The sequence below is a fragment of the Aotus nancymaae genome, unplaced genomic scaffold (assembly GCF_030222135.1).
Source record: "Aotus nancymaae isolate 86718 unplaced genomic scaffold, 86718_ANA_hifiasm-v0.15.2.pri h1tg000003l, whole genome shotgun sequence".
Taxonomy (NCBI): Eukaryota; Metazoa; Chordata; class Mammalia; order Primates; family Aotidae; genus Aotus; species Aotus nancymaae.
The window spans coordinates 36,118,205-36,145,245 of record NW_026988414.1 but is presented as its reverse complement, the minus strand read 5'-3'; the positions used below and the strand labels follow the sequence as shown (position 1 = coordinate 36,145,245).

At 40.1% G+C, this 27,041-nt stretch overlaps 1 protein-coding gene across 6 annotated transcripts in view; it reads left to right on the top strand.

The window, feature by feature from the left end:
• MELK (maternal embryonic leucine zipper kinase) overlaps window positions 1-27,041 on the top strand; it is a 148,710-nt gene that overhangs the window by 61,787 nt on the left and 59,882 nt on the right. For 5 of the 6 annotated variants that reach the window (XR_010343903.1, XM_064379974.1, XM_064379970.1 and 2 more), the window contains exons 10-13: window positions 64-162; window positions 8,520-8,606; window positions 16,278-16,409; window positions 22,253-22,375. Coding sequence is in view for 5 of the 6 variants with exons in the window: in XM_064379974.1 (XP_064236044.1) it covers window positions 64-162; window positions 8,520-8,606; window positions 16,278-16,409; window positions 22,253-22,375 (441 nt within the window). In the remaining variant the exon portion in view is untranslated. The remainder of the gene's footprint in view (window positions 1-63; window positions 163-8,519; window positions 8,607-16,277; window positions 16,410-22,252; window positions 22,376-27,041) is intronic. The other variant, XM_064379979.1, reaches the window with a different exon arrangement.

Sequence of the window (27,041 nt, the reverse complement as noted above, 5' to 3'; positions counted from 1 at the left end):
GAAAGGTGTTCTATGTTCTCTATTTGAAATGTTAATCTCTAGCTACTTTTTAATGGCCACTAGGTGGACCCAAAGAAACGGATTTCTTTGAAAAATCTATTGAACCATCCCTGGATCATGCAAGATTACAACTATCCTGTTGAGTGGCAAAGCAAGTATCCTGTAAGTAAAATGAAATCCAGTTAAAAATTTTTTTAAACTTTGTGTGGTCTTTGGGTAAATTCAGAACCTACAATGATGTGGTCTAAATATACAAGAAAATATATTTTATAGACTTATTAATCAGATTGGTGTTTGGGAGATTTGTAACCTAATGGACAGTGGTTCCTTAACCCCATCTGCAAATAGAGAATTACTTGGGACCTTAAAAAGAAATGCCTGCTCTCTACTGCAGAACACTTAATGGGAGTTTTTAAAAGCTCCCAGGTGTTTCTCTTGTGTAGTCAGTCACAAGGCTCTGGGAATCTTGGGCAAGTTACTTAACTTTGCAGAACCTATTTATTCATCTGTAAAAAGTAGGTTAAACCAGTTCTACTTCCCAGAGAAGTTATGAGGGTACAGTAGTTCTCAAACTTTTTAGTTTGAGGACCCCTTTATACTCTTAATATTTATTTATTTATTAAAAAATGACATAATAAACCTATTACATATCAACACAGATATTTTTTATGAAGAATAACCATTTACAAAATAAATTTAGAGAAAAGAACGGGGTTGTTTTACATCTTTGCAAATTTCTTTAGTCTGGCTTAATAGAAGACACCTGTATAGTCACCTGCTTCTGTGTTTGGTCTGTTTTGATATGTTGTTTTGATTGAAGCCTAGGAATAAAATGCAGATCTGTAGTAGGAAAAGGGAGAAGAATTTTAATAGCCTTTTTAGATCGTTTCTGATAGTCCATTAAAATTTGACAAATGGTAGTTTCTTAAAGGGTAATTGCATGTGGAATCTGAAATGAATGAAATTTTGCACTTTATTCCATAAAATCCATTGGTCTGTCCAGTGGATCCTTCTCCCACATAACATGATACATTGGTTATTTGGAAAACACTGGTTCACTGAGTTATGCAAATCTTTCAAATGTTAACACATTTCATTATTCAATGTTAAATCACATTCCTTAGAATCACCACTGATCTCAGTAGAAAAGTCCTTAACTATTGGAAAGCACTCAAGATCATGGCGGAAGATAAAAGTTTTCTAAAATTCTAATTTTTGCTTGAAAGCTCAAATTCTATCATTAACAACAAATATGTCAGTTATTTTCCTTGAACTGAAAAGTTCTCTTGATTCATTTTTGAGGAAATGTCTACTAAACATTTAAGTCTAAATAACTATAGTTTGTCAGTATTCTTTCCAGTCAAAATGGTTTTCTTTGAAAACAATGGCTAATTAGGCCAGGCGCGGTAGCTCACACCTGTAATCCCAGTACTTTGGGAGGCCGAGGCAGGTGGATCACTTGAGGTCAGGAGTTCCAGACCAGCCTGGCCAACATGGTAAAACCCGTCTCTACTAAAAATACAAAAAATTAGCTGGCATGATGGTGCATGCCTGTAATTTTAGGTGCTTGGAAGGCTGAGGCAGGAGATTTGCTTGAACCCAGGAGGGCAGAGGTTGCAGTGAGCCAAGATTGCACCACTGCACTCCAGCCTTGGGTGACAGAGCGAGACTCTGTCTTGAAACAAAAAGAAAAAAATGGCTAATTGAGCTCATAATTCAGTCACATAGGTGCTTTTCCTTGAGATAGCTATCATACGTTGGTACGGAGAAGTGCATAATGCTACTTTCTGTTTAGTCACACAGAATATTAAAAACATGTTCTCAAAGTAAAAATATAATAAAATTAATGTCTTTTACTGGTTTATCAGGGAAATTTTTTCCCCTGCAAGATGGAGTTTTACTCTTCTTGCCCAGGCCGACGTGCAATGGTGGGATCCCGGCTCACCGCAACCTCTGCCTCCCGGGTTCAACTGATGCTCCTGCCTTAGCCTCCCAAGTAGCTGGGATTACAGGCACATGCTACTATGCCTGGCTAATTTTCGTATTTTTGGTAGAGATGGGGTTTTGCCATGTTGGCCAGGCTGGTCTGGAACTCCTGACCTCAGGTGATCCGCCCACTTTGGCCTCCCAAAGCGCTGAGATTATAGGCATGAGCCACCATGCTTGCTGTATCAAGGAAATTCTTAATTGAAGCTGACTTTTTTTTGAACTATAGGTGTATGACAAATAATACAATATTTTAGTATAGTTTGATGCTGCTGTATTTGATTTGTACTAAGGTGCCAGCAATTTTATTTATTTATTTATTTATTTATTTTAATTTTTAATTTTTTTGAGAGGGAATCTCACTATTATTGCCCAGGCTGAAGTTCAGTGGTGTGATCTCGGCTCACTGTAACCTCCGTCTCTCGGTTTTAAGCAATTCTTCTACCTCAGCCTCCTGAGTAGCTGGGATTACTGGCACATGCCACAATGTCTGGCTAACTTTTGTATTTTTAGTAGAGGTGAAATTTCACCATGTTGGCCAGGCTGGTCTTGAACTCCTGACCTCAGGTGATCCGCCTACCTCAGCCTTCCATAATGCTGGGAGCCACCGTACCCAGCTGCCAGCAATTTTATTTATCACTGCTTTCGTACCATCCATACAAATGTCAACACTTTGAAAAATGAAAAATAAGCCGGGCATGGTGGCTCACGCCTGTAATCCCAGCACTTTGGGAGGCTGAGGTGGGTGAATCACAAGGTCAAGGGATCAAGACCATCCTGGCCAACATGGTGAAACCCCGTCTCTACCAAAAATACAAAAATTAGCTGGGCATGGTGGCACGCGCCTGTAGTCCCAGCTACTCGGGAGGCTGAGGCAGGAGAATTGCTTGAACCCAGGAGGCAGAGGTTGCAGTGAGCCGAAATCGTGCCACTGCACTTGAGCCTGGCGTCTGGCGACAGAGTGAGACTCTGTCTTAAAAAAAAAAAAAAGAAAAATGAAAAATAATATTATTATAAAAATAGTTTGACCTTGGAGACCCTCGGGCATCTGCAGACTGTACTTACAGAACTGGTCTAATATGTGTATATGTAAAAAACATAAACAACCGTAAGTGTTATTTAAGTTTAAGCAATTCTAAAAATATTATTTCTACATTGTTTTTTAAAAACGCTTTTTTTTTTTTTTGAGAGGGAGTCTCGCTCTGTTGCCCAGGCTGGAATGCAGTGGCATAATCTCAGCTTACTGTAACCTCTGCCTCTCGGGTTCAAGCGATTCTCCTGCCTTAGCCTCCTGAGTAGCTGGGACTACAGGTGCCTGCCACCGCGCCTGGCTAATTTTTGTATTTTTTAGTAGAGATGGTGTTTCCTCATGTTGGCCAGGCTGATCTTGAACTCCTGACCTCATAATCTGCCTGCCTCAGCCTCCTAAAGTGCTGGGATTACAGGCATGAGCCACTGAGCCTGGCCCAAAGAGAAGTATTTTAATAGGCTTTCCAGATAATTAGGGATATTCTCTGATTCCTCACCAAAACTTTGCAATGGACTAGGACATGTGCATGAATCAACAGAATAGCTTAGAAGTGTGTCTCAGATATGCTATGGTGTGGTATTGGTACTTCTGTGGGGTATTTGCTTTCTGGAATAATCATACCAGTGTAAATACCCTTCCCAGTGGCCAGCTCATCTTGGAAAGATAGACTATACTTGCTTCACGCCCCTTCTCACTATTCTGCCCACTATTAATGGGCCATATGGCCTGAACTGAAATCAATCCTGATTCTTCTGTGATTGTCAACTCCTAAAACTTCTCTTATCCAAATTCCCCTGGCCTTACGTGACCTCTTTACTATCTATTCAGAAAATACAACATAATTCTAAGAGCAACCACACCAAGATCCTAAGAATAGCAGAATGTGCAAGTGTCTGAGCCGTGCAGCAGCAGAACCAGGGAAGCTGTGATGTGCCCCTTTCGAGGTGGAGAGATGGGTGGTGCAAATGCCTGTGTTCAGCCATTGGGGGTCATCATTTCTCCATGTGTGGAGGGCTTTCCACATCTTCTCAGCCATGATTCTAATAGGATAGGATACATTACTGTTTGTGTTAGAAGAGATGCCAAAATGAAGAAAGTCTGCTTTCTGCAACCCGAAGAGTCTTTTTTATTTGGGACACAGTATAAAGTAAAATATACATCGTTTTGAGTGTTCTAAAAGAGTATACAGTTTCCCTTGCATCTTAATATAATAATTGCTACTATTTATTGAGTACGTAGAGTAAAATAGTGTATTATTATAGAAAGGGCTCTCTGTATATTATATTGTGGTATAATATAGGCAGGACTCTTAGGATAGTACTTTTAAGAGTCAGGTACTATCCTATGGGCTTAATCTGTACACCAACCCTCTGAAGTAGGTACTATTATTGCCCCCTTTTGCAGATGAGGCAGCTGAGACATAGAATCATTAAGCAACTTGCTCAAGGTCAAGCAATGAATAATTGTAGAACCAGGATTTGAACCCACACCAAAGGGTTCTGGAATGGAATGGATCTGTTAGGCTAGCTGATTCAAGCTCAGGGCCTACATCCTGTGTATTTGCAGCCTTTGTAGCAAGCATTGCTTTTCTGGTCTCTGTTGAGCAGAGTGATGGAGAGATGGTATTCGGTTATGGTAGAAAAACATGGGCCTAGGAATGAAAAATGCCAATCTTAGGCAAATCACGGTAACTTTTCTGAGTCTTCATTTTATTACCTCTAATATGGGTATTCTAATGTCAATCTGTACATGTTTGGGTCACATTTTGCCATTTATAGAGTACCTTTACATGGTGTATCATTAATCTCTTTTGCCTGCCTTGCAGAGCTGTTACAGGATCAAACGAATTATATACAGGAGAGGTATAATGGATTGTTGTTGCTTTTTGAAGGATTTGCTTTTCTCTTTCAGTATTGTGTTTCGTCAAGAGTGAATTATTAAAAAAAATTCAGATTTGCTTGAATATTTAAGGTATAGATGCTGTTCTCTAACTCTATGCATGATCTCCTCCTACCATTTTCATACATAGTTCTGGTACCCAAGTATTGTATCAAATAGAAGTTACAGTCAGTTCCATTTTCTGCCCTAGTGAACAGGAAATGTAGTAGGCACGGATAATCCAAAATAATTGGCTAGCTTTTGGTATGCAATTTTTGATGCATTTTTGTACTTAATTTAACTTGAGTATGTGTTGCTGAGAATTCAGAGCGCTTTAAGTATTGATCCTCTTTGGAAAACACAGCTTGAGATGAATCATGTTTTTCAGACCTTTGGTATCTTTTCTACCCCACTCATTTCATTATTTCTAGCTCAGGAGCCCAGCAGAGATGGTGGCACCCCCTTCCTCCATCTCCTCCCTTTCTCATACATATGCCCTATGGTAAAGGTACAAGAAGGAGGCTGTGGGAGAAAGGGATTCTTTTAGAGTTAAAAAAAAAATCTTTTGTAAACTTAAGATGATGGAGGGAACCTCAAAAATTTCTTTTCTTGTTTCAGTAGTGATGACATCAACAAGACAGGTATTAAAATGTCTAGGCTTCTGAGGTTGAGATCATCTTGAGGGGGAATCTGTAGTTCGAGGAGCAGCCACAGTCAAAGCAGCACAATGAAAACTTACTCTTAGCACTTTGGACTTTCACAGTACCACTAGTATAAACCTTTGTGGTCTCTAGTTTGTAACCCATGAGGTTGTGCTTGTACCAGTCAATAATGCAAGGCTTTCTTAGTCTGAGCTGCTATGACAAAATACCATAAATTGAGTGGCTTAGAGAGAAGAGAAATGTATTTCTCACAGTTCTGGAGGTTGGGAAGTTCAAGATCAAGGTATCATAGAGCCCAGAGTTCTGGAGAGTAAAAATAAATAAAGAAAAAAAAAGATTAAGGCACCAGCAGATTTAGTGTTTGATGAGGGCCCACTTTCTGGTTTATAGAAGGATTCTTTCTTGCTGTGTCCTCACATGGTGGAATGGGACAGAGGGGAAAGGCCTCTGGGGCCTTTTCTTTTTTTTTCTTTTTTTTAAGAGATAGGGTCTCACTCTTTGACCCAGGCCGGAATGCAGTGGCTTGATCATACCTCACTATAAACTTGAACTCTTGGGCTCAAGTGATCCTCCCACCGCAGCCTCCTGAGTAGCTGGTACTACACATGTGAGGCATTGCACCTGGCTAATTTTTGAATATTTTTTTGTAGTGATGGGGTCTTGCTGTGTTGCTCAGGCCAGTCTCCAACTCCTGGCTTCAAGTGATCCTCCCACCTCACCCTCCCAAAGCCCTGTGGATTACGGGCATGAGCCATTGCACTTTGGCCTGGAGCCTCTTATATCAGGGTACTAACCCTATTTATGAGGGCAGAGCCCACTCATGACCTACTCTTCTCCCAAAGGCACAACTCCCTAATACTATTACACTAGTAATTAGGTTTCAACATATGAATTGAGGGGAAAAATTTGTCTTTACTGTTTATTTTTATGATGGCAGCCTAACTTTCTCTTAAGCTCATTGATACAAGTGTGACGTTCAAAACAAGGGAAGCTCATGATACTGCTCTGCCTTGTGCTAGGCAGACCTCTCTTTCATGTTATGTTTGGTTCTGAATACCTCACTTCCATGTGTAGTATCAACCTGGAGCGTGATCTGTAGAAAGGGCCAGAATCGTAAAGGGAGTTAATCATTAAAGTGAAGGTTGACAGATCTAAAAAACAGAAGACTTGGAGAGGAAGGATTGCCCATAATAGGAATACTCAAATTTCTGAAAGCCTCTTCTATCAGAAGAAATAGAATTATGACTGTTGGTGAAAATAACCATTTTTTGAGGGCCAACTCTGTTGAGATGTTGAACTTGTTCTATGTTACATGTATTGCAGGGCATGTACCATCTCTCTCTAACTGATGATAAAACTGAGACTCAGAGGTGTAGTCATATTCAAGGCCACATGGTTATTAAGTCCTGTTGCAATTAAAACTAAGGTCTGTCTAATTCCAAAGCCTGTTAGCCGTAAGGTTGCACCAACTCCCAGTGGACAGAGATCACAGGAAGACAGACCTCAGGCAGCAGGAGGGAGATGCTAACCATTCCAGCTGTTCTGTGTACCTTGGAGAGGAGGCCTTTAAGCAGAATGTAAATGTAAAGCATCCCTCACTGGGGCTGTGAGAGTTCTTTTTTTTTTTTGAGACACGGTTTTGCTCTTGTTGCCCAGGCTGGAGTGCAATGGTGTGATCTGGGCTCTCTGCAACCTCTGCCTTCTGGGTTCAAGCAGTCCTCCTGCCACAGCCTCCCGAATAGCTGAGTAGCTGGAATCACAGGTGTGTGCCACCACACCCGGCTAATTTTGTATTTTTAGTAGAGACGGGGTTTCTCCATGTTGGTCAGGCTGGTCTCAAACTCCTGACCTCAGGTGATCTGCTCGCCTCAGCCTCCCAAAGTGCTGGGGTTATAGGCATGAGCTACCACGCCTGGCCTAAGAGAGTTTTTATGTTGGAAAGGTGAATTTTAAAGTTATATTCTCCTGCTTCTCTTCCCATGTAATCTTCTGAGCTTTCTTCCAGGTCCAGGCCAGGCCATTCCTGCCTTTTTGTTCTCAGTGATCCTTGTTTGGTTCTGAGAACCCATTTCCTGCCCCACCTTTAGTGAGGTACCATCATGTAGGGATTACTTGAATAATTTCTGTCCTTAAGCAACATGAATTTTGTGTAGAGGCTCTTATTCTTTTTTAAAATTGTGGTTCAGCATAATAATGATTGTGTGGCATCTATGGCATCATCATAAAGGCTCCTTGAATTATGCTAAACCTAAATATAACCTGAGACACCCTATGCTCTACAAGTCTGAATCACCCTTTTACCAGTCTGTTGTAGCCACTGATTTTAGATGCCTAGGTGGCCGCTCTTTGATGAAAATACCAATGCAGGTCTTGTGATAGGGAAGGTGGGTATACAGTCCCTGGGCTGTACAACGGAACTTTTTTTTTTTTTTGAGACAGAGTCTCACTCTGTTGCCCAGGCTGGAGTGCAGTGGCACGATCTCGGGCTCACTGCAACCTCTGCCTCCTGAGTTCAAGCGATACTTGTGCCTTAGCCTCCCAAGTGGCTGGGATTATAGGTGCCCGCCACCAAGCCTGGCTAATTTTTGTATTTTTAGTAGAGACGGGGTTTCACCATGCTGTCTAGGCTGGTCCTGAACTCCTGACCTCAGGTGATCCCTCCGCCTTGGCCTTCCAAAATGCTAGGATTACAGGTACAACAGAACTTTAACAACAATTTGCTCAGATGATAGGGATATGAAGAGCTGGGAAAGAGCTCATCTTCTTGAAATGGTTGCTGGCATATGCTTACATCTTAAAAGATTATAGAGAATGTTTATTCTTTCCCAAGAAATTGACAAATTCATGTTACTTTTACATAATGGTGTTTGATTGTATAAAGTAATTATGCTGATTTAAAAATTTCAAATCAATGAATATATTTGTAATTTTTGTTAATAAAGTGTATAAATTTTATTTTGTAGTTTATTCACCTTGATGATGATTGCGTAACAGAACTTTCTGTACATCACAGAAACAACAGGCAAACAATGGAGGATTTAATTTCACTGGTAAGAAATACAGCACGGACTGGGCACGGTGACTCATGCCTGTAATCCCAGCACTTTGGGAGGCTGACGCGGGAGGATCACTTGAGGTCAGGATTTTGAGACTAGCTTGGCCAACATGGTGAAACCCTGTCTCTACTAAAAAATACAAAAATTAGCCAGGTGTGGTGGTGCACGCCTGTAATCTCATCTACTCAGGAGACTGAGGCATGAGAATCGCTTGAACCCAGGAGGCGGTGGTTGCAGTGAGCCAAGATTGCACCACTGCACTCCAGGCTGGGTGACAAGAGCTAAACTCTGTCTCAGAAAAAAAAGAAATACAGCTTGAATTTGAGAGTAATACCTTTTGTTTCATTGTTTTTTATTTTATCAGTATATGAAAAATAGTATAGCATTTTCAGACCAATGATTTTATTATGGGTACAAATATTGAATTTTAAAAATATTTATGTATGATTTTCACACAATCCTGATGTGTTAGGTATCTTATTTAAAAATGAACATTTGATGCTTAAAACATTGATGAAGAATTATCATGAAAAAATAATTAAGAAACAATAAACTAGTGCACAGAGAATGGACAGAGTTCTAATTTTGACTACTTCACATGCAACTAGATTTCTGCTGTGGAAATGAGGTAGACGTAAAGCAATTTTCTTCTCACCTGAAAGCAACCCAGCAGTGTCACGTCACCCCTAAGCAGACAAACCAAATACCATAAAAGTATTATGAATTCTGGTGTTGCCTTATTTTGGCTATTTCAGATACTAAAGTCTCTAGATCATACCTGTGTTTTGAGTGTGTGTGTGTGTGTGTGTGTGTGTGTGTTTTAAGAGATTAGGGCAGTCACAGCTGTCTCTAATATGAAGGGTGAGACTTTTCCCTCACTTTGCTTCTGGCCCAGTGCTCTGTCTTCTATCACCTATGATTTATGTTTGTTTTATCTGTTCTTTAACTTGCAAGATGGAGTCATTAAGCAATTTTTTTTTAATTAAACAAAGGTTTGCTAAGGCACAATTCTTTTCAGTAAGGAGAATGATATAATAAGTAAAGATAAACAGAGTATGTCTGGAAATGGTAGTATAATTTATTTTTTTGTGGATAATGCCTTTAGGGGAATAGTAAGAACTGGGAATTACTGTAAGATTTGAAAGGTCCTTATTCTTTCATCAGTGAAAATTTGAAGTTTCCATTTAAGCCACCAAAAAAATCAATTGTAGGACATTTTCTTTGGAATGATCATTAATGGAAGACTATAGATACCAAAATTTTAAAGAATGTTATTTTTTTTATTTTTATTTTTATTTTTTGAGACGGAGTTTCACTCTTGTTACCCAGGCTGGAGTGCAATGGCGCGATCTCGGCTCACCGCAACCTCCGCCTCCTGGGTTCAAGCAATTCTCCTGCCTCAGCCTCCCGAGTAGCTGGGACTACAGGCTTGTGCCACCATGCCCAGCTAATTTTTGTATTTTTAGTAGAGACGGGATTTCACCATGTTGACCAGGATGGTCTCGATCTCTTGACCTCGTGATCCACCAGTCTCGGCCTCCCAAAATACGGGATCATAGGCGTGAGCCACCGCGCCCGGCCTAAAGAATGTTATTATAGAAAATTTTACTCACCATAGTACAGAGAATAGTATAACCACACTGAATGTTCCCATCATTCAGTTTCAATAGTTAATAACATTTTGCCCATTTAATCTATATCCTACTATTTTCTCCGTTCTTCCCTTTCCAGCTGGGATATTTCCAAATAAATTCCAGACATCATGTCATTTTATCCAGGACAAATTGGTATGAGATCCACAAACTTTAAAAATCTGAATCTTTAAAGTAACATACTTAGAGTTTCAATAATCATGAGAAAAAGTCTTTAAAATGGTATCTTTTATGAGGTCTCTACCTATAATTTTTAGATTTAAAAGTGAAACGGAAATATGAACTGTTTGCTTTCTGATGCATAAAACATAACGAAGCATAGTATAGATTGTTTCCTGGTGTTAAGGCTCTCTAAAGATCTTCTCAGTTACTCTGAAAGTTAAGCATGACCAACATCAAGAATGCAGTGAGGAAAGTAATAGTTTTCCTTCCTTTATACTCTTCTCTCATTCTTAAATCCCTGTTCATACTTTGTTCAGTCTCAGGGATGAGTAGGATATAGGCTACATACTCTAGATCAGAGATTCTCACCTTGGTTGTACAGTGAAATCTCTTGGGAACTTTAAAAATACTCCTGATGTGTAGGTCCCAACCCCACAGATTATGATTCAGTTGGTCTGGGATATGGCCCAGGCACCCGAATTTTTTAAAAGCTTCCCAGCTGATTGTGGTATGCAGCCAGGAATCAAGAAGCAGTGCTCTAGATTCTTGCTGTTCAAAGTGTGGTCTAGGACCAGCAGCACCAGCATCTAGGTGCTTATTAGCAATGCAGAATCTCAAGCCCCACCTCAGACCTACTGAATCAGAATCTGCGTCAAATCTCCAAGTGGTTTCCTATGGTCATTAAAGCTTCAGAAGTATTGGTCTAGGTCAATTCTCAACCAGGAGTGATTTTGCCACTCATGGGACATTTGGCAGTGACTGGAGACATTTTTGGTTGTCATAACTGGGGTTTGTGTATGTGTACTAATGCCATCTATTGGGTAGAGGCCAGGGATGCTGCTAAACATCCTTCAATGCACAGAAGAGCAGCCCCTCACAACACAGAATTATCCAGGTCAGATGTTAATAGTGCAAGGTTGAGAAACCCTTGTCTGGGTAGTCTTAGAGAATTCATGTTGATTCTACATACTTTTCAATTTGAAGAGCCTCAGGAAAACCAGGTTTGAGATTAGCCAGGGTCTGTTACGTTTTTTTGTGACATCCTGAGAGCTCTGCCTTCACTTTTGGGGCTGATTAGACAGGACAGAGAGAGATTAGTTCAGTGTGATGTTGCCGATCTTTGTGCAGAGAGAGAGAGAAACAATATTACTTTCAAACATTCAACTCATAAGAACTCCCACTTTTAGATTATATAGAGGAGTGCTCTGGAACTGCTTTTTATATGCAGCAGTGAGTCTCCTATGTCTCATCATTTTGAATGATCTCATTGTATTCGAGATTCCCAACAGTGCTTTCCTTACTTTCTCCCTGTTCCTCAAGCCCTGAGTGGCTCTGGATTGTGGCAGTAGCAGTCATCTGCTAGGGGGCCTTCACTAAGGGTCACATGTGTGTTCGGGAACCTATTCAGACCAGGACAGATCCATTTTCCCCACCCCTGTGATATAAACATCCGTGTGTGTAAAGAGTGAGGGCTTCTGGAGGAGGGTCAGAGGAAGGATAGAGGCCACTCCTCCATGTCTCTGCTCCTCTGCACTGGTAGCTGCCTCTCCTCAACCCAGGTGCCCAGACACTTCTTTCACATTTAACTGGAGATTTAAAAATGTTTTTAGTTTTCTAGAAATGGAACTTCCTCATAGGTAACCCTATCATTTTCAGACATTTGACTTTCAAATGAAGGAATTGCCTAAAAGATAAGGGAAACCTTTGTCTTAGACTTGTGGATTGACATCACCTGAAAGCGTAACTAATGTGTTGATTTATCTGTTATTGAACACAGAACTCTCCTGTGCATCTTATCATAATGAGAAGTATGCATATTTAGAAAACACAATCTAAAACTCTTAGCACTATCCAGGAATTATTTACAATGCCTGAGTTATGCCATGGCATTGTTGATAAGAAAAGTGGCAACTTGTTTCTTAGTCATTGTCTCTAGTCAGTTTATGACATCTCTTTCAAAAAGGTGGCTGTTGTACATAGGGCTATCATAGATGTAGGGTGGGAAAAAAATCTTTAACAAAGTTTTTGGAAAGTGAAGAGTGATTATAAGTACATAGTTTCCACCCACCATAGTTTCCCATACACCTTCTCCATGAAGCCTTTTTTCTTTTCTTTTCTTATTTATTTATTTATTTATTTATTTATTTATTTATTTATTTATTTATTTATTTTGAGATGGAGTCTTGCTCTGTTGCCCAGGCTACAGTGCAGTGGCACAATCTTCACTCCGTGCAGCCTCTGCCTCCCGAGTTCAAGCAATTTTCCTGCCTCATCATCCCGTGTAGCTGGGATTACAGGCGCCTGCCACCACGCCCAGCTAATTTTTGTGTTTTTAGTAGAGACAGGGTTTCACCATGTTGGCCAGGCTGGTCTTGAACTCCTAACCTCAAGTGATTCACCCGCCTTGGCCTCCGAAAGTGCTGGGATTAAAACAGATGTGAGCCACCGCACCCGGCCATGAAGCCTTTTTTGTCCTTTCTTTTCCTCACCCTGTTTGGATTAAAGGCAACATTTCATTATTTATGACAATATTTTATACTTTCCCTACTAGATTGATTGGATCATTATGCAAATTTCAAAGCATATACTATGATTGTGGCCATCTCAGTTATTAACTAATAAAATTCATTACTGAAAACAGATTTGGTAGTTGACTTTTGAGTCATGCACTTTGTGAGGGGGCTACATAGCATGAAAGACTATTCAGTAGTGTTAACATTTAATACTTCTGTAGGGCAGATAGCCCCGTAGTTTTCTCAGTACATTATTTAGAAACTTTCAGTTAAACATAGTGGATCGAACAGCTGTGTTTACATCGAACACTTCCTAAAACCTTAATAAAAAGGAAGAGAAAGTCAAAACATTTACAAACAGAATAAAAGAGGGGACAAAGGGATGTCAATAGAAGTTTAGAAGTTATAAAATAGATAAGTGGTAGTTTTCTGAGCATTTTGGAGAAAGCTGAAAGCTAAGTGCTTGCAGTGGGAAAAGGCAACAAGCAAATTGATGAGAGCTCCAGAAAGGCTCAGGAATCAGAGGTACCAGGAGCCTATGAAGTCAGGGAAGTGAGGAGAGAAAACAGGAAGACTGGGTGAAAGCCTGTATTAGAAGCAGTTAGAACCCTAGGTTCCTTTCTCTACCTGTGCTGCATAACAGCCTCCTCTTCCCCATCCCAGCAGAAGACTGGAGATCACAAAGCATTCTTGTACCAGACACAGCTCAAGTGGGGATGGTGAACCATTGGGAACCATTCTGAAGTGGGTGCACAAAGTCTTCATATTGAACAGTGAACCACCATCTCTAATTCCCTTCCCTATTCAACTTTGAGAATGCTAAAACCAGGATTTGTATCCTATTTGCAATGAGGGTGGGGAAAATATTGGTAGATTTATCTCTAGGGAAAAGCAAAGATAAATGTCCTACTATATAGTGGTTGGGAGTTCTGGTTCCTGTCTGTTCATCTCAGAGAAAAGGCCTTGAGGTGAGCAGCCGCATCATACACCTAGAGCCTCTAATCAGCTGTGTAATGTAATTCTTCACTTTTAAGTAGAAACAGACAACCAAAGATCACCAGAAATTTGAGGAAAACTTCTAACATGAAATTCAGAGATCAAAACAAATGGAGTAGGGTGGGGAGAGAAAAGAAGAAAAAGTAGATACTGAGAAAAAACCCCAGATATGCAGGGAGTGGGAGAAAATGGCTGAAAACTGCTAATTAATATTCTCAGATAAGAGAAGTGATTTTCATTCTTGACGTAGGAATAAGATGAATAAAAATGAACAGTCCAAGAGATAGCTCTTGAAAATCTAAAATGTAACCACAGAAATTAAAAGCTCAGTAAAAGTGTTTGAAAATGAAATTAATTTGAAATCTTTTAAAAGTAGAACCTGTCTCAGTTGTGTGGCTCATACCTGTAATCCCAGCACTTTGGGAGGCCAAGGCAGGTGGATCATTTGAGACCAGGAGTTCGAGACCAACCTGGCCAACATGGTGAAACCTTGTCACTACTAAAAATACAAAAATTAGCCAGGAGTGGTGGCATGTGACTGTAATCCCAGCTACTCAGGATGCTGAGGCAAGAGGATTGCTTGAACCCAGGAGGTGGAGGTTGTAGTGAGCCGAGATTGCACCATTGCACTCCAGCCTGGGCAACAGAGCAAGACTCTGTCTCAAAAAAAGAAAAATAATTCAAGAAGAAATATTCCAGGCTGGGCACCATGGCTCACCCCTGTAATTCTAACACATTGAGAGGTCAAAATGGGAGGATTGGTTGAGGCCAGGAGTTCAAGATCAGCCTGGGCAACATAGTGAGACCCTATCTCTGTTTTATTAAAAATTAAAAAAAAATTTTTTTAGGTTAAAAACAACAAAAAGAGAGAGAAATGTTCCAGAACTGAAGAATATGAGTTTTCAAGAATGAAGAGGCTTAACTTGGGATGAAACAGTAGATGAAAATAGATTTATACCAAGACCTGTTCTAGTGGAATTTCAGAAAACTAGGGGAAAATATAAGATTCAGGAAGTTTTCAAAGATAAAAACGAAAGGTTATACACAAAGGCTGGAGAATCAAAATCTAAGTAACCATAGGTTTTTCAGTAGCTAGACTATAATCAAGAAGAGTATACTGCCATCAAAACTGTGAAGATTATTATCAACCCAGAATTCTCTGCTTAACCAAATCAGAATCAAATGTGAAGATAGAATGCAGTCATTTATCAGACATGCAAGATCTCAAAAAATTTACCTCCCATGTATGTGCCCTCAGGAAGTCACTGGAGGATATGTTCTACCAAAACGAGAGACTAAACCAAGAAAGAAGAATACTTAGAATCTAAGAAACTGGGGCTATGTTGTAAGATAGAGGGGAAAGGAATTCCTAGACTGACAATTGAGTAGTTGGCTGAGAACCTGGTCCAGAGTGGAGCATAGGATGCAGACATTAGGTGGAATCTCTCTAAGTGGGGAAGCTGTTAGCAGATGTGTATGAACATGTTGAAAGGAGGTAAAGTGTTGGAGATGGTGGAGTCCAATTCGTAAGGAATAACTGACTATTTTTATCTTCAGGGAAAACAAAGGTATAAAAAAATGGACAGGCAAGAATAGCACCCTGTGTGGTTGAGCTGCAGAGCTAATATTCAGCCAGCATGACCACATTTGTTGTTAAAATATTAGTGTATTGATATACTGACTGGTAAACAACCACTACTTCCGGTGTCCTGCCTGTTGCCCTGTTACTTCCCTTGAACGTCCTGGACACTACTCCCTCCCCTCTTCTCATAATTAAAAGAATAATAATTGGAAAGGCAGGAGTTTCCCGGGACCCTGCTGACCTCTTGGCCTCTATTTTGATGGTTGGTGTCAGGGTACCAATGAAATATTTTGAACATTATCCCTACTTAGTTGTGAATGCTATTTACATAATCATAATAATGTAAATATTAACTTAGCTAAACATTGTGATAAAATTATAGTAGGAGGATACAGGGAGGAGGTATGTGGGACAGGGAGGGAGTTGCAATAGAGCTAAATTCATATTTCTCATACTAGGAAATTTATGCATAATATCTGAAGCTGAAAAAAAATTTAAGCTATGTAAGCATTTAGTTTAGAAATACAGAATTAATAGCAGAAGAAATAGCTAAACTGTTTAAAAGTTGCTCCTTAGCGGGAGTGGAAATTGCATGTGTGGAGGTGTGGTGCGGTGGTTGCTATTTTTCATCATATGCCTTGTAAACCTGTTGGCTCTTAAAGTTCTGAATGTTACATTGAAGAAAAAAGTTAATTTAAAATAGAACATCATTTCCACAAACATGTAGTCTTCTAACCAACTTGATTTTCTTTTCCTCTAGTGGCAATATGATCACCTCACAGCTACCTATCTTCTGCTTCTAGCCAAGAAGTCTCGGGGAAAACCAGTTCGTTTAAGGCTTCCTTCTTTTTCCTGTGGACAAGCCAGTGCTACCCCATTCGCAGACATCAAGGTAAGTGGTACAGCCTGTTGTGTGAACACCTGTGGGTCTTGCCATGTGCCCTCCCTGTTCCTGAGGGCATATACCACTGGGAAAGTAAACTTCCTGGTGTCAAGGAGTCAGAGGCAAGACGTTTTGTGACTCCAATATTTTTGATGAGACAAATGGGAAGTTCTGAAGTTGAACTCTAAATTTATTTATTTATTTTTTGAGACAGAGTCTTACTCTGTTGCCCAGGCTGTAGTACAATGGTGTGACCTCAGCTCAGCGATTCTTGTGCTTCAGCCTAGCTGAAATTAGAGATGTGCACCACTACGCCCGGCTAATTTTTGTATTTTTTTTTTTGAGACGGAGTTTTGCTCTTGTTACCCAGGCTGGAGTGCAATGGCGCGATCTCAGCTCACCGCAACCTCCGCCTCCTGGGTTCAGGCAATTCTGCCTCAGCCTCCTGAGTAGCTGGGATTACAGGCATGCGCCACCATGCCCAGCTAATTTTTTGTATTTTTAGTAGAGACGGGGTTTCACTGTGTTGACCAGGATGGTCTCGATCTCTTGACCTTGTGATCCACCCGCCTCGGCCTCCCAAAGTGCTGGGATTACAGGCGTGAGCCACCGCGCCTGGCCGTAATTTTTGTATTTTTAATAAAGATGGGGTTTTGCCATGTTGGCCAGGCTGATCTCAAACTTCTGACCTGAAGTGATCTGCCCTCCTCAGCCTCCCAAAGTGCTTGGGATTATAGGTGTGAGCCACGACACCCAGCCTCTAAAATTCTGAATGTTAACATGGCATTTTATAAACCTCCTCCCCCAACCCCCCTTTTTTTTCCATAATAGCAATTCTTGATGGCTGTAGAAAATGTTTAAGCCATCGATGAGCTAAAAGGAAAATATAATTTACTTATAAACCTACTACCTGTGGATGATATAGTTAATATTTATGGTGTCTTTCCAGTCATTTTTAAAAAGTGTTCTTTTATATAATTTACATGCATTCAGATACTTTTAAAGGACACATTATTGAATTGAGAGAAAAATTAAAAAATTTTGGGGAATAAGATCTGTGGTACAGAATATATGATACTTTATGTGACATGAAATATTTTGATAAATATTTGATATTTATGTTAAGGGTTTGGGTTTTTGTTTCTTTTATAATTTGCATTCCTTTACTGAAGTGGAGCATGTTAATTAGTGTTTCTTCCTGTGTTATTTTGAGCAGTAGCTAGAGCTCATGTAATTCTTGCATGAGAGTGAGTTATAACCAAATTATTTTTCTCTACTTTGCTGTCTTTGTCTCATTTTTCTTTATCATGGACTTTTTTTTTCTTAAGGCGCAGTCTTGCTTTTGTTCCCCAGGCTGGAGTGCAGTGGTGTGATCTCGGCTCACTGCATCCTCCACTTATCAGCTTTAAGTGATGCTTCTGCCTCAGTCTCCCAAGTAGCTGGGACTACAGGCACCCGCCACTGTGCCCGGCTAATTTTTGTATTTTTAGTAGAAACAGGGTTTCACCATGTTGCCCAGGCTGGTCTCAAACTCCTGACTTCAGGTGATCCGCCCACCCCGGCCTTCCTAAGTACTGGGATTATAGGCATGAACCACCACGCCTAGCTTGTCATAGACTTTAAAAAAAGTTTGTTTTATTTTCGAGACAAAGTCTCACTTTGTTGCCATGGCTGGAGTACAGTGGTGCAGTTATGGCTCATTGCAGTCTTAACTTTCCAGGCTCATGCGATCCACTCGCCTCACCCTCCCTGGTAGCTGGGACTACAGGTGCATGCCACCACACCTGGCTAATTTTTAATTTTCTGTAGAGATGGGGTCTAGCTATGTTGCCCAGGCTGGTCTTGAATGCCTGGGCTCAAGCAGTCCTCCCTCCTTGGCTTCCCAAAGTGCTGGGATTATTGGTGTGAGCGACTGCACCTGGCCTGTCATGGACATTTAAAATGGTGAAGAAGCTTACATATTTGGAGGCACTGTGTCATCCCTAAATGCTTGTGTTAGTCCTTGTTTTCTGTATGATGCTTTGTATTTCCCATGGCTTAAAATTCAGCTCTCCAAATACTTTGCCACATGGGTATGGAACTTTTTAATGTCATCTTCCCTCAGATTAATTCAGGTTGCAATGTAAATAATCTAAACACTAGGAAAGTGCACTTCATCCTCAGAGAGAAGTAGTTGACCTTCTTTATGGAATCCAAGATAACGCCATTGACTGTGTTGGTGAAGTGATTTTTGTTTTCCCTTTATAGGCCTCAAAACTGTAAAAAAAAAAAAAAAAAATGTTAAAATGCCACCTGTTTTGTTGAATTCCCCCTCCCACAGATTCCTTTAATACCTCATTTAGATCTCCTTTTACTACTTGTCAGTCATGTGCTACAGGCATAGTGGGTCTTAATGTCCCTGCCAGACCTAACCTGCCCTCCTTTTTCCCTCCCTAGTTGGTCAGTACACTGCTGTTGTGTAAAGAAATCTCTGAAGGGAGATAATTTTTTTCTTGGGTTGGTTTTCTAGTCTGTTTTGGAGAGTTTTAATGGCTGGTAAATATTCTCTGCCTAGGCAGCTCTTTTGCGCATGAGCCCCATGAATCAGCCAATCCCCCATCCTGCCTACACTGCCAAACCCTTTAAACTTTCAGGTGCAGGTAACACATTTGGGTCCAGGAAAATGCAAAACCCTGAATTTTGCTTCTGCTCAAGGTAACTGGAGAAAGTTATTAGATACCTCTATGCTTAGAAAAATCACTTTCACTGAATTTTAAATTTTATAATAGTTTACTTAAGGGGCCTGAGATGTTTTCTTGAGCCGTTGGATTTTTTTTTTTTTTTTTCCCCCGAGATGGAGTTTTGCTCTTGTTGTCCAGGCTGGAGTGCAGTGGCATGACTTGGCTCACTGCAAACTCCATCTCCTGGGTTCAAGTTGCCTTAGCCTCTGGAGTAGCTGGGATTACAGATGCGCGCCACCGCCTCCCCCCCCCACCTCCCCACCCCCCCCCGCTAATTTTCATATTTTTAGTTGAGACGGGGTTTCACCTTGTTGGCCAACCTGGTCTCGAACTCCTGACCTCAGATGATCCACCTGCCTCGGTTCAAAGTGCCGGGGTTACAAACGCAAGCCGCCGTGCCTGGCCTGGATTTTCTTATATCTGAATTGGCCTGGTCTCAATTGATCTGCTCACATGAGTTGTAAGTGGAAAAGACCTGGGAAGATATTTACTCTTATCTTCCATCTACTACATAATGAACAGTTGCCTAATAATTTAATTATTTGGACAGTCATATTATTGAATCAATTTTATTGCAGATAAAGAGACATTTTAATGATAAGAAATGAAATAGAAATCAAATTTTGGGGTCTATTCTGATCTTTATGCAAATTGAGACATGAGGCAAGTCACATAGTCTGTTTGTACTGTTCTTCCCCTTGATAGAATTATCCCCTTTTCTCGGGGTGTTGTGTATAAGAAAGTAAATAATTCTGATCAGTCAATCAATAGATGGTCCTTTCAGTGAAACAGTAATACAGACTGGTCCAGGAACCTCAAAAGACCACATCATTATCAGTGTCATTAGCATTTTCAGGCCCCATGCTGGGCTGCTGGGAAACCAATCTGTGTAAAGTATGGTACTTATTCTCTAACAGTCAAGTTGAGGCAAGGCATATATATACATAGATAATACTGTATCATAGTAGATGATGGGGGCCAGAGAAGTGATCAGAGTTGTGCCTGGGAGCTTTAGAGGACAGGAGTGATCACCATGGGATCCAAACTGGACCAACAGTCGAGGTTAGAAAGATGGAAAAGAAGTGGCACAACATTCAGGGCAAGATAAGTGGAATCAGCAAAAGCATGGGCACCTAATTGTGCTTGGTGTATTCTGTTGACAGTGGCTGGACTTGTTGCGTTAAAAAAGAAGAGTTCAAGTACGGGAAGAGAGAGAGCAAGCAAATGAGCTGGAAGGGTAGGCAAGAGCTAGATAACAGAGAACCCGAAAATGCACATCAGAATTTTAGGCTTTGTTCATTTTTTTATCTTTATTTATTTTATTTTTTATTTTTTTAAGACTAGTCAAGTGCAGTAGTGAGAAGGGGGAAGAGTAGAACAAGTTCGATTTGTAATTGACTGTGAACAATCAATTGAGATAACTCACTACCTTCGGACCAGCCTAAACTTTGTTCAATAGTTACTGAGGAGCCATTGATTTTTGAGCAAGAGAGAGAGACATGAACATGATTTTGAAAAATTCATCCAGTGGTATATTGAATTGTTCGGTCAGGGGCGATATGTGTGCTATCAGTCCCTACTGCAGTACCCATGACAGCTGTCATTCGTACAACACTGCACTTCTTTCCACCAAGCCTAGACTTAGCTTTAGGATTTTTCTCAGCCTACCTCTCCATGCAGCCAGTTCTAATTGGTGGTTATTGGTAATCCTGGAGAACTCTGTCATCCTAGGTTGAGAAGGTGGAAGAATTAGTGATAGAGACAGTATTGTCTGTTTGAATAGTCTAGGTATGAGAAGATTTGTCCTTGATCTAGGATAGTGGCAGTGAGACTTTGGGAAAAAAGGGATGAGATATAAGAAATTTAAGTAAAATTGCCTGGCTATATTAACAAGATATTGAGGGAAAAGGAAGGAAGGAGAAAGAAAAAGTCCAAGTACACCCACAGTCTTCAGGGTATAATTAGTATACCCTTAGTTTATGGAGGGGGAAAAATGAAAGAACATAGTTATTTTGGTGGCATTGTTAGCACAAGACCCCAGGTGTCCTATCCCTGGGAGATCCTTCATAAGGCTAATTTTCTTCCTGGTAGAAATTATTAGCTACCCTGTAGATTCTTACAAAGAAGAAACCTATATTTGGAAGTTATTTCCCCTCCATCTTCTACTTTGTCATATGTTTTTATTTGTAAATTTGCAATAGAGTTGTCTGGTATAGTGATTACGTGATAACAAAAAGTAGTATGCCATGTAACATAAGAATGTTACAAGACATACTATTTGAGAGTTGGAGATTTTCCTTTCTGATAATTTGAACTGAAATTTTCTGACTTCCTTTTTCTGTACTGGATGGTCAGCTCCTTCCATATAGTGTCTCCTATTCATTTTTGTTTCCAGGGCCTTGTTCTGTGCCTGGAATACAGTTGTGTGCTGCATAAAGGCAACGTTGGAATGCATATATGATGGTGGTTCCATAAAATTATAATACCATGTTTTTTTCTGTACCTTTTCTTTCTTTTTTTTTATTTTTTAAATTTTTTTGGGATACAGTCTCTTTGTATTACCCAGTCTGGAGTGCATTGGCACAATCTCAGCTCATTGCAGCCTCCACCTCGAGGACTCAAGTGATCCTCCCACCTCAGCCTCCTAAGAACTTGGGACTACAGGCATATGCCTGGCTAATTTTTGTATTTTTTTGTAGAGATGGCATTTCACCATATTGCCCAGATTGGTCTACAACGCTTGAGCTTAAGTGATCCGCCCACCTTGGCCTTCCAAATTGCTGGGATTATAGGCATGAGCCACCATGCCTGGCCTTTTTATATGTTTAAATTTGTTTAGATACGTAAATACTTACTGTTGTGTTAAATTGACCTATAGCATTTAGTAGAGTAACATGCTACACAGGTTTGTAGTGTAGGAGCAATAGGTCCTAGGTGTAGCCTAGGTGTGCAGTAGGCTCTGACATCTCAGTTGGTGTAAGTACCCTTTATGATGTTCACACAATGATAAAATTGCCTAATAACATATTTCTCAGAATGTGTCTTGTGTTGTTAAGTGATGCATGACTGTATTTTAAATATTGAATCATAGTACTGTTGTCTTTAAGTTCTTCTGTTTTTTTCATTGAAAAGTCAAAGAATTGGAGCATGGAAGATGTGAACACAAGTGATGGAAATTATGTGGCTGGATTAACAGACTATGATTGGTGTGAAGATAATTTATCAACAGGTGTTGCTACTCCCCAAACATCACAGGTTAGTAATTTTTATTACTATTTAAAGCAGATTATATTGTTTCAATTACAAAAACAACCAGACTAATGTGAAACCACGGTGTGCTTGCAAATTTAATGAATTCTTAAGCCACTGAAAATGTTAATGAGAGATAATTGGATTAAGAATGAAAGGGAAGTCAATTATATCCAAGTTGAAGAAAGCCAAGATTCTATTTTAGAGCACTTCACTGCTCCTTTATTTCCTGTTTATTATTATTGTTTGAGACCGAGTCTTGCTCTGTTGGCCAGGCTGGAGTACAGTGGCATGATCTCGGCTCACTGCAACCTCTGCCTCCCAGGTTCAAGTGAGTTTTGTGCCTTCCAAGTAGCAGGGATTACAGGTACCTGCTGCCAAGCCTGACTAATTTTTATATTTTTAGTAGAGATGGGGTTTTACCATGTTGGACAGGCTGGTCTCGAACTCCTGACCTCAGGTGATCCACCCACCTGAGCCTCCCAAAATGCTGGGATTACAGGCGTGAGCCACCGTGCTCCGCCTTCTTTTTTGTTTAAAATGAGATATAACAAGGTATATACTTTACATGTAGTTAAATAAAGTCACCTTTTTTTGTGTATGTAATTCTGTATGTTTTGACAAACGCATACAGTTATATAATAACCACCAAAATTAAAACAGTTCCATTACTACTCAAAATTCCCTCATTCCCCTTGTGATCAACTTCCCCTCCCAACTCTTGGTGGCAATTATCTGTTTTTCTTTCCTTTTCATAATTTTTATTGTACTTTAAGTTTGTTGAGCTTTTTAGATTAATGAAAATTAGTATAGATGAATTTTTAAAATCAAATTTGGGAAGTTTTCAGATATTTTATTTGCTCCACTCTCTTTGTCTATTTTCTGGGACTCCCCTTCCATGTATATTGGCACACTTGATGGTGCCCTACAGTACTCTGAGGCCCTGTTCATTTTTCTTTTATCTATTTTCATTCTGTTTCTCAGACTAATTTCAGTTAACCTGTTTCCAAGTTTCTGATTCTTTCTTCTGCTTACTGAAAGTGCTATTTAATCCCTCTAGTGAATTTTTTGTTACGGTTATTATACTCTTTAATCCAGAATTTGTTTGGTTCTTTTAAATAGTTTTATCTTTATTTATACTCTCTATTTGTTGTGACACTGCTTTTATACTTTCCCTTAGTTCTTTAGACATTTCCTTTTATTCTTTTATCATATTTAAAAACTGATTTTCAGTCTTTGCCTGATAAGTCCCATGTCTGGACTTCTTCAAGGACAATTTCTATTGACTTTTTTTTTTTCCTGTATATGGGCCATAATTTTTTTTGAGTCAGAGTCTCGCTTTGTTGCCTAGGTTGGAGTGCAAGGGTACGATCTCGGCTTACTGCAACCTCTGCCTCCTGTTCAAGAGATTCTCCTGCCTCTGCCTCCTGAGTAGCTGGGATTCCAGGCACCTGCCATCATGTTGGCTAATTTTTTTTTTGGTATTTTTGTAGAGATGGGGTTTCACCATGTTGGCCAGACTGGTCTTGAACTCCTGACCTCAGGTGATCCGCCCACCTCAGCCTCCCAAAGTGCCGAGAATACAGGCGTGAGCTACCGTGCCCGGCCATACTTTTTCATTTCTTTGCATGTATATGTCTTGTAATTGTTGAAAACTAGACATTTTAAATAATATAATGTGGCAGCTCTGGTAATCAGATTTATCCCCTCTTCAGGATTTGGTATTAATGCCGTTTGTTGTTGTTTAGTAACTTTTCTGAACTAATTTTGTAAAATTGTTTAGGTCAATGTTGGGCTGCATTTATGATGGTGGTCCATGAGATTATATAATACCATATTTTTACTGTACCTTTTCTCTGCTCCGTTAGCGTAGTGATCAGCTAATGCTTGTCGAGATTTCCTTAGATCCTGGCATCAATATGTCTCTCAGTCTTTGTGTGGGCTCTGTGTAAATCTGGGATATGCCTTCAACTTTCAGCCAGGCAGTTGACAACTCTGCCTTAGCTTTCACTTCCTTTTTGCATAGACCTCAAGGTCAGCTTGCAGCGAGATCTTAGATCCTTCTAAAGTTTTTTTTTTTTTTTAATTTGAGACGGAGTTTCGCTCTTGTTGTTCAGGCTGGAGTGCAATGGCATAATGTCAGCTTACTGCAGCCTTTGCCTCCTGGATTCAAGCGATTCTCCTCCCAAATAGCTGGGATTACAGGCATGTGCCACCATGCCTGTCTAATTTTGTATTTTTAGTCGCGATGGGGTTTCACCACGTTGATCAGGCTGGTCTTGAACTCCTAACCCCAGGTGATCCACCTGCCTTGGCCTCCTAAAGTGCTGGGATTACAGGTATGAGCCACCATGCCCAGCCCCTTCTAAAGTCTTTCCTGAGCAAATGCACAGCCCTGGGTATGAGCACATCCTATACACATACATTGGGCTTGCAGATTCCCTGGTATGTTTTGGAGTTTTTCCAAGTCACTGTGGACATCTTATTCGCCAACGTTTTCTTTTCAGCCTTTTTGTTAGTCTGTTGTCACCAGCTATTACCCACTGCTTTGGCAGCCACAATTGCCTTTTTTTTTTTTTTTGAGTTAGAGTCTCACTCTGTCAACCAGGCTGGAGTCCAGTGGGGTGTGATCATGGCTCACTGCAGCCTCGACCTCCTGGGCTCAAGCAATTTTCTTGTCTCAGCCTCCTGAGTAGCTGGGACTATAAGTGCGCACCACCATGCCCAAGTAATTTTTACAAAATTCTTTTGTAGAGACAGGATCTCTATGTTTTGCCCAGGCCAGTCTCAAATTCCTGGACTCAAGAGATCCACCTGCCTTGGCCTCCCAAAGTGCTGGGATTGCAGGTGTGAGCCACTGTGCCTGGCACCTCTAAATCTTTTTAACCGATGCTGCTGGGGAGAAGGCTGTTCCCACTGGGCAGGCTCTGAGTAAGGTCAAATAAAGATAGCTTTCATAGTAGGGTCTTCTAGGGAAGTACTAGCCAGGGTAAATAATGACAGGTTTCTGAGCATAAAGCTTTGAAGGAGCTCTAACCTGTTCTGCCCCCTCCAGAGGCTCCTAGGTTGCTGGTTTTCATCGTGATTTGGGCTGTGAGTTTCTAAGACTATCATAGAGCTAGAGAAAGGGGAATAAGAATAGGGCAAATTAAAACACCTCAAAGCTCACTGTTTCTACTTAGCTATTTTCTATGAGTAAATGCTGTGATCCTCGGCTAATATGCACAGTTCTGAAATAACAGAGGTATACTTTGTTTATGGATAGGGAGATTTGAAGGTACAGATTTCAATTTTTCCCAAAATGAATTTTAAATTAAATGTAATCTCAACTTTTCAGTGGATGTAAAATAACGCAAAATGATTCTAAAATGTATGTGGATTTTAACTTGATCAAGACAGTTACAGATGGGCAAAAAAATAAATAAATAAATAAAATGTATGTGGAAATACGAAGGGGCAAGAATAACTAAATTACTCCTAAACAATAAGAAGATGGGAGAAAACTGCTCAACCTTATACAAGAACTATTATAAAATTAAGAAAATTAAGGTGTGTTATTGTTACAGATAAGACAATGAAACCTTTCATACCTCACATTTAGGTTTGTCTCTTTAAAAATAACATAGCTAGATTTGGTATGCAAACTGAAAATCTTTGTCTTTTGAATTGAGAGCTTACCCAACTTATATTTATTTTAATTATGATTTATTATATATCTATCAGTTTTTGTTTCCTGTTTGTCTTTTTCTATATTTCCCCCTTATTTCTTGTTTTTTTTTAATGTTAATTTCCCCCCACATTTTACTGGTTTTTATTCTTTTAATATTTACTCTAAATTTTTAACATATTTAATTTAACCAAATGTAAAGTGAATCTGTATTTTTTTTGGGATAGAGTCTTGCTCTGTCGCCCTGGCTAGAGTGCAATAGTATGATCTTGGCTCACTGCAACCTCTGCCTCCCAGCTTGAAGCAGTTATCCTGCCTCAGCCTCCCAAGTAGCTGGGATTACAGGCACCTGCCATCATGCCTGGCTCATTTTTGTATTTTTAGTAGAGATGGGGTTTCATCACAGTGACCAGCCTGGTCTCGAACTTCTGACCTCAAGTGATCCGCCTATGTCAGCCTCTCAAAGTGCTAGGATTACATCTAGTGCCTTTTTAGTTAGTCTGTCTTTTCTCTCTGGCTCCTTGTAGGACCTTCTCTTTGTTTTTGGTGTTCTGCAGTTTCAGTATTAGGGCTACTGCGTTGCACAAGTCCAGGGAACACACCATCTGTGTGGTGTCTGTGGATAGTGTCCTCTAGAGTTGTGTAATCTGGTTAGTAGAGATGTGGATTTCTTTTATGTATCCTGTTTATGATTCATCATGCTTCCTGTGTATGAGGATTTATATTTTTAATCAATATTGAAAAATTTCTTGAATAATTACTGCTTTTTCTTTTTCTTTCCTTTTTTTTGAGACAGAGTTTCGCTCTTGTTGCCCAGACTGGAATGCAGTGGGCAATCTTGGTTCACAGCAACCTCTGCCTCCTGGGTTCAACTGATTCTCCTGACTTAGCCTCCTGAGTAGCTGGGATTACAGGCACCCGCCACTATTCCCAGCTAATTTTTGCATTATTAGTAGAGATGGGGTTTCACTGTGTTGGCCAGGCTGGTCTAACTCCTGACCTCAG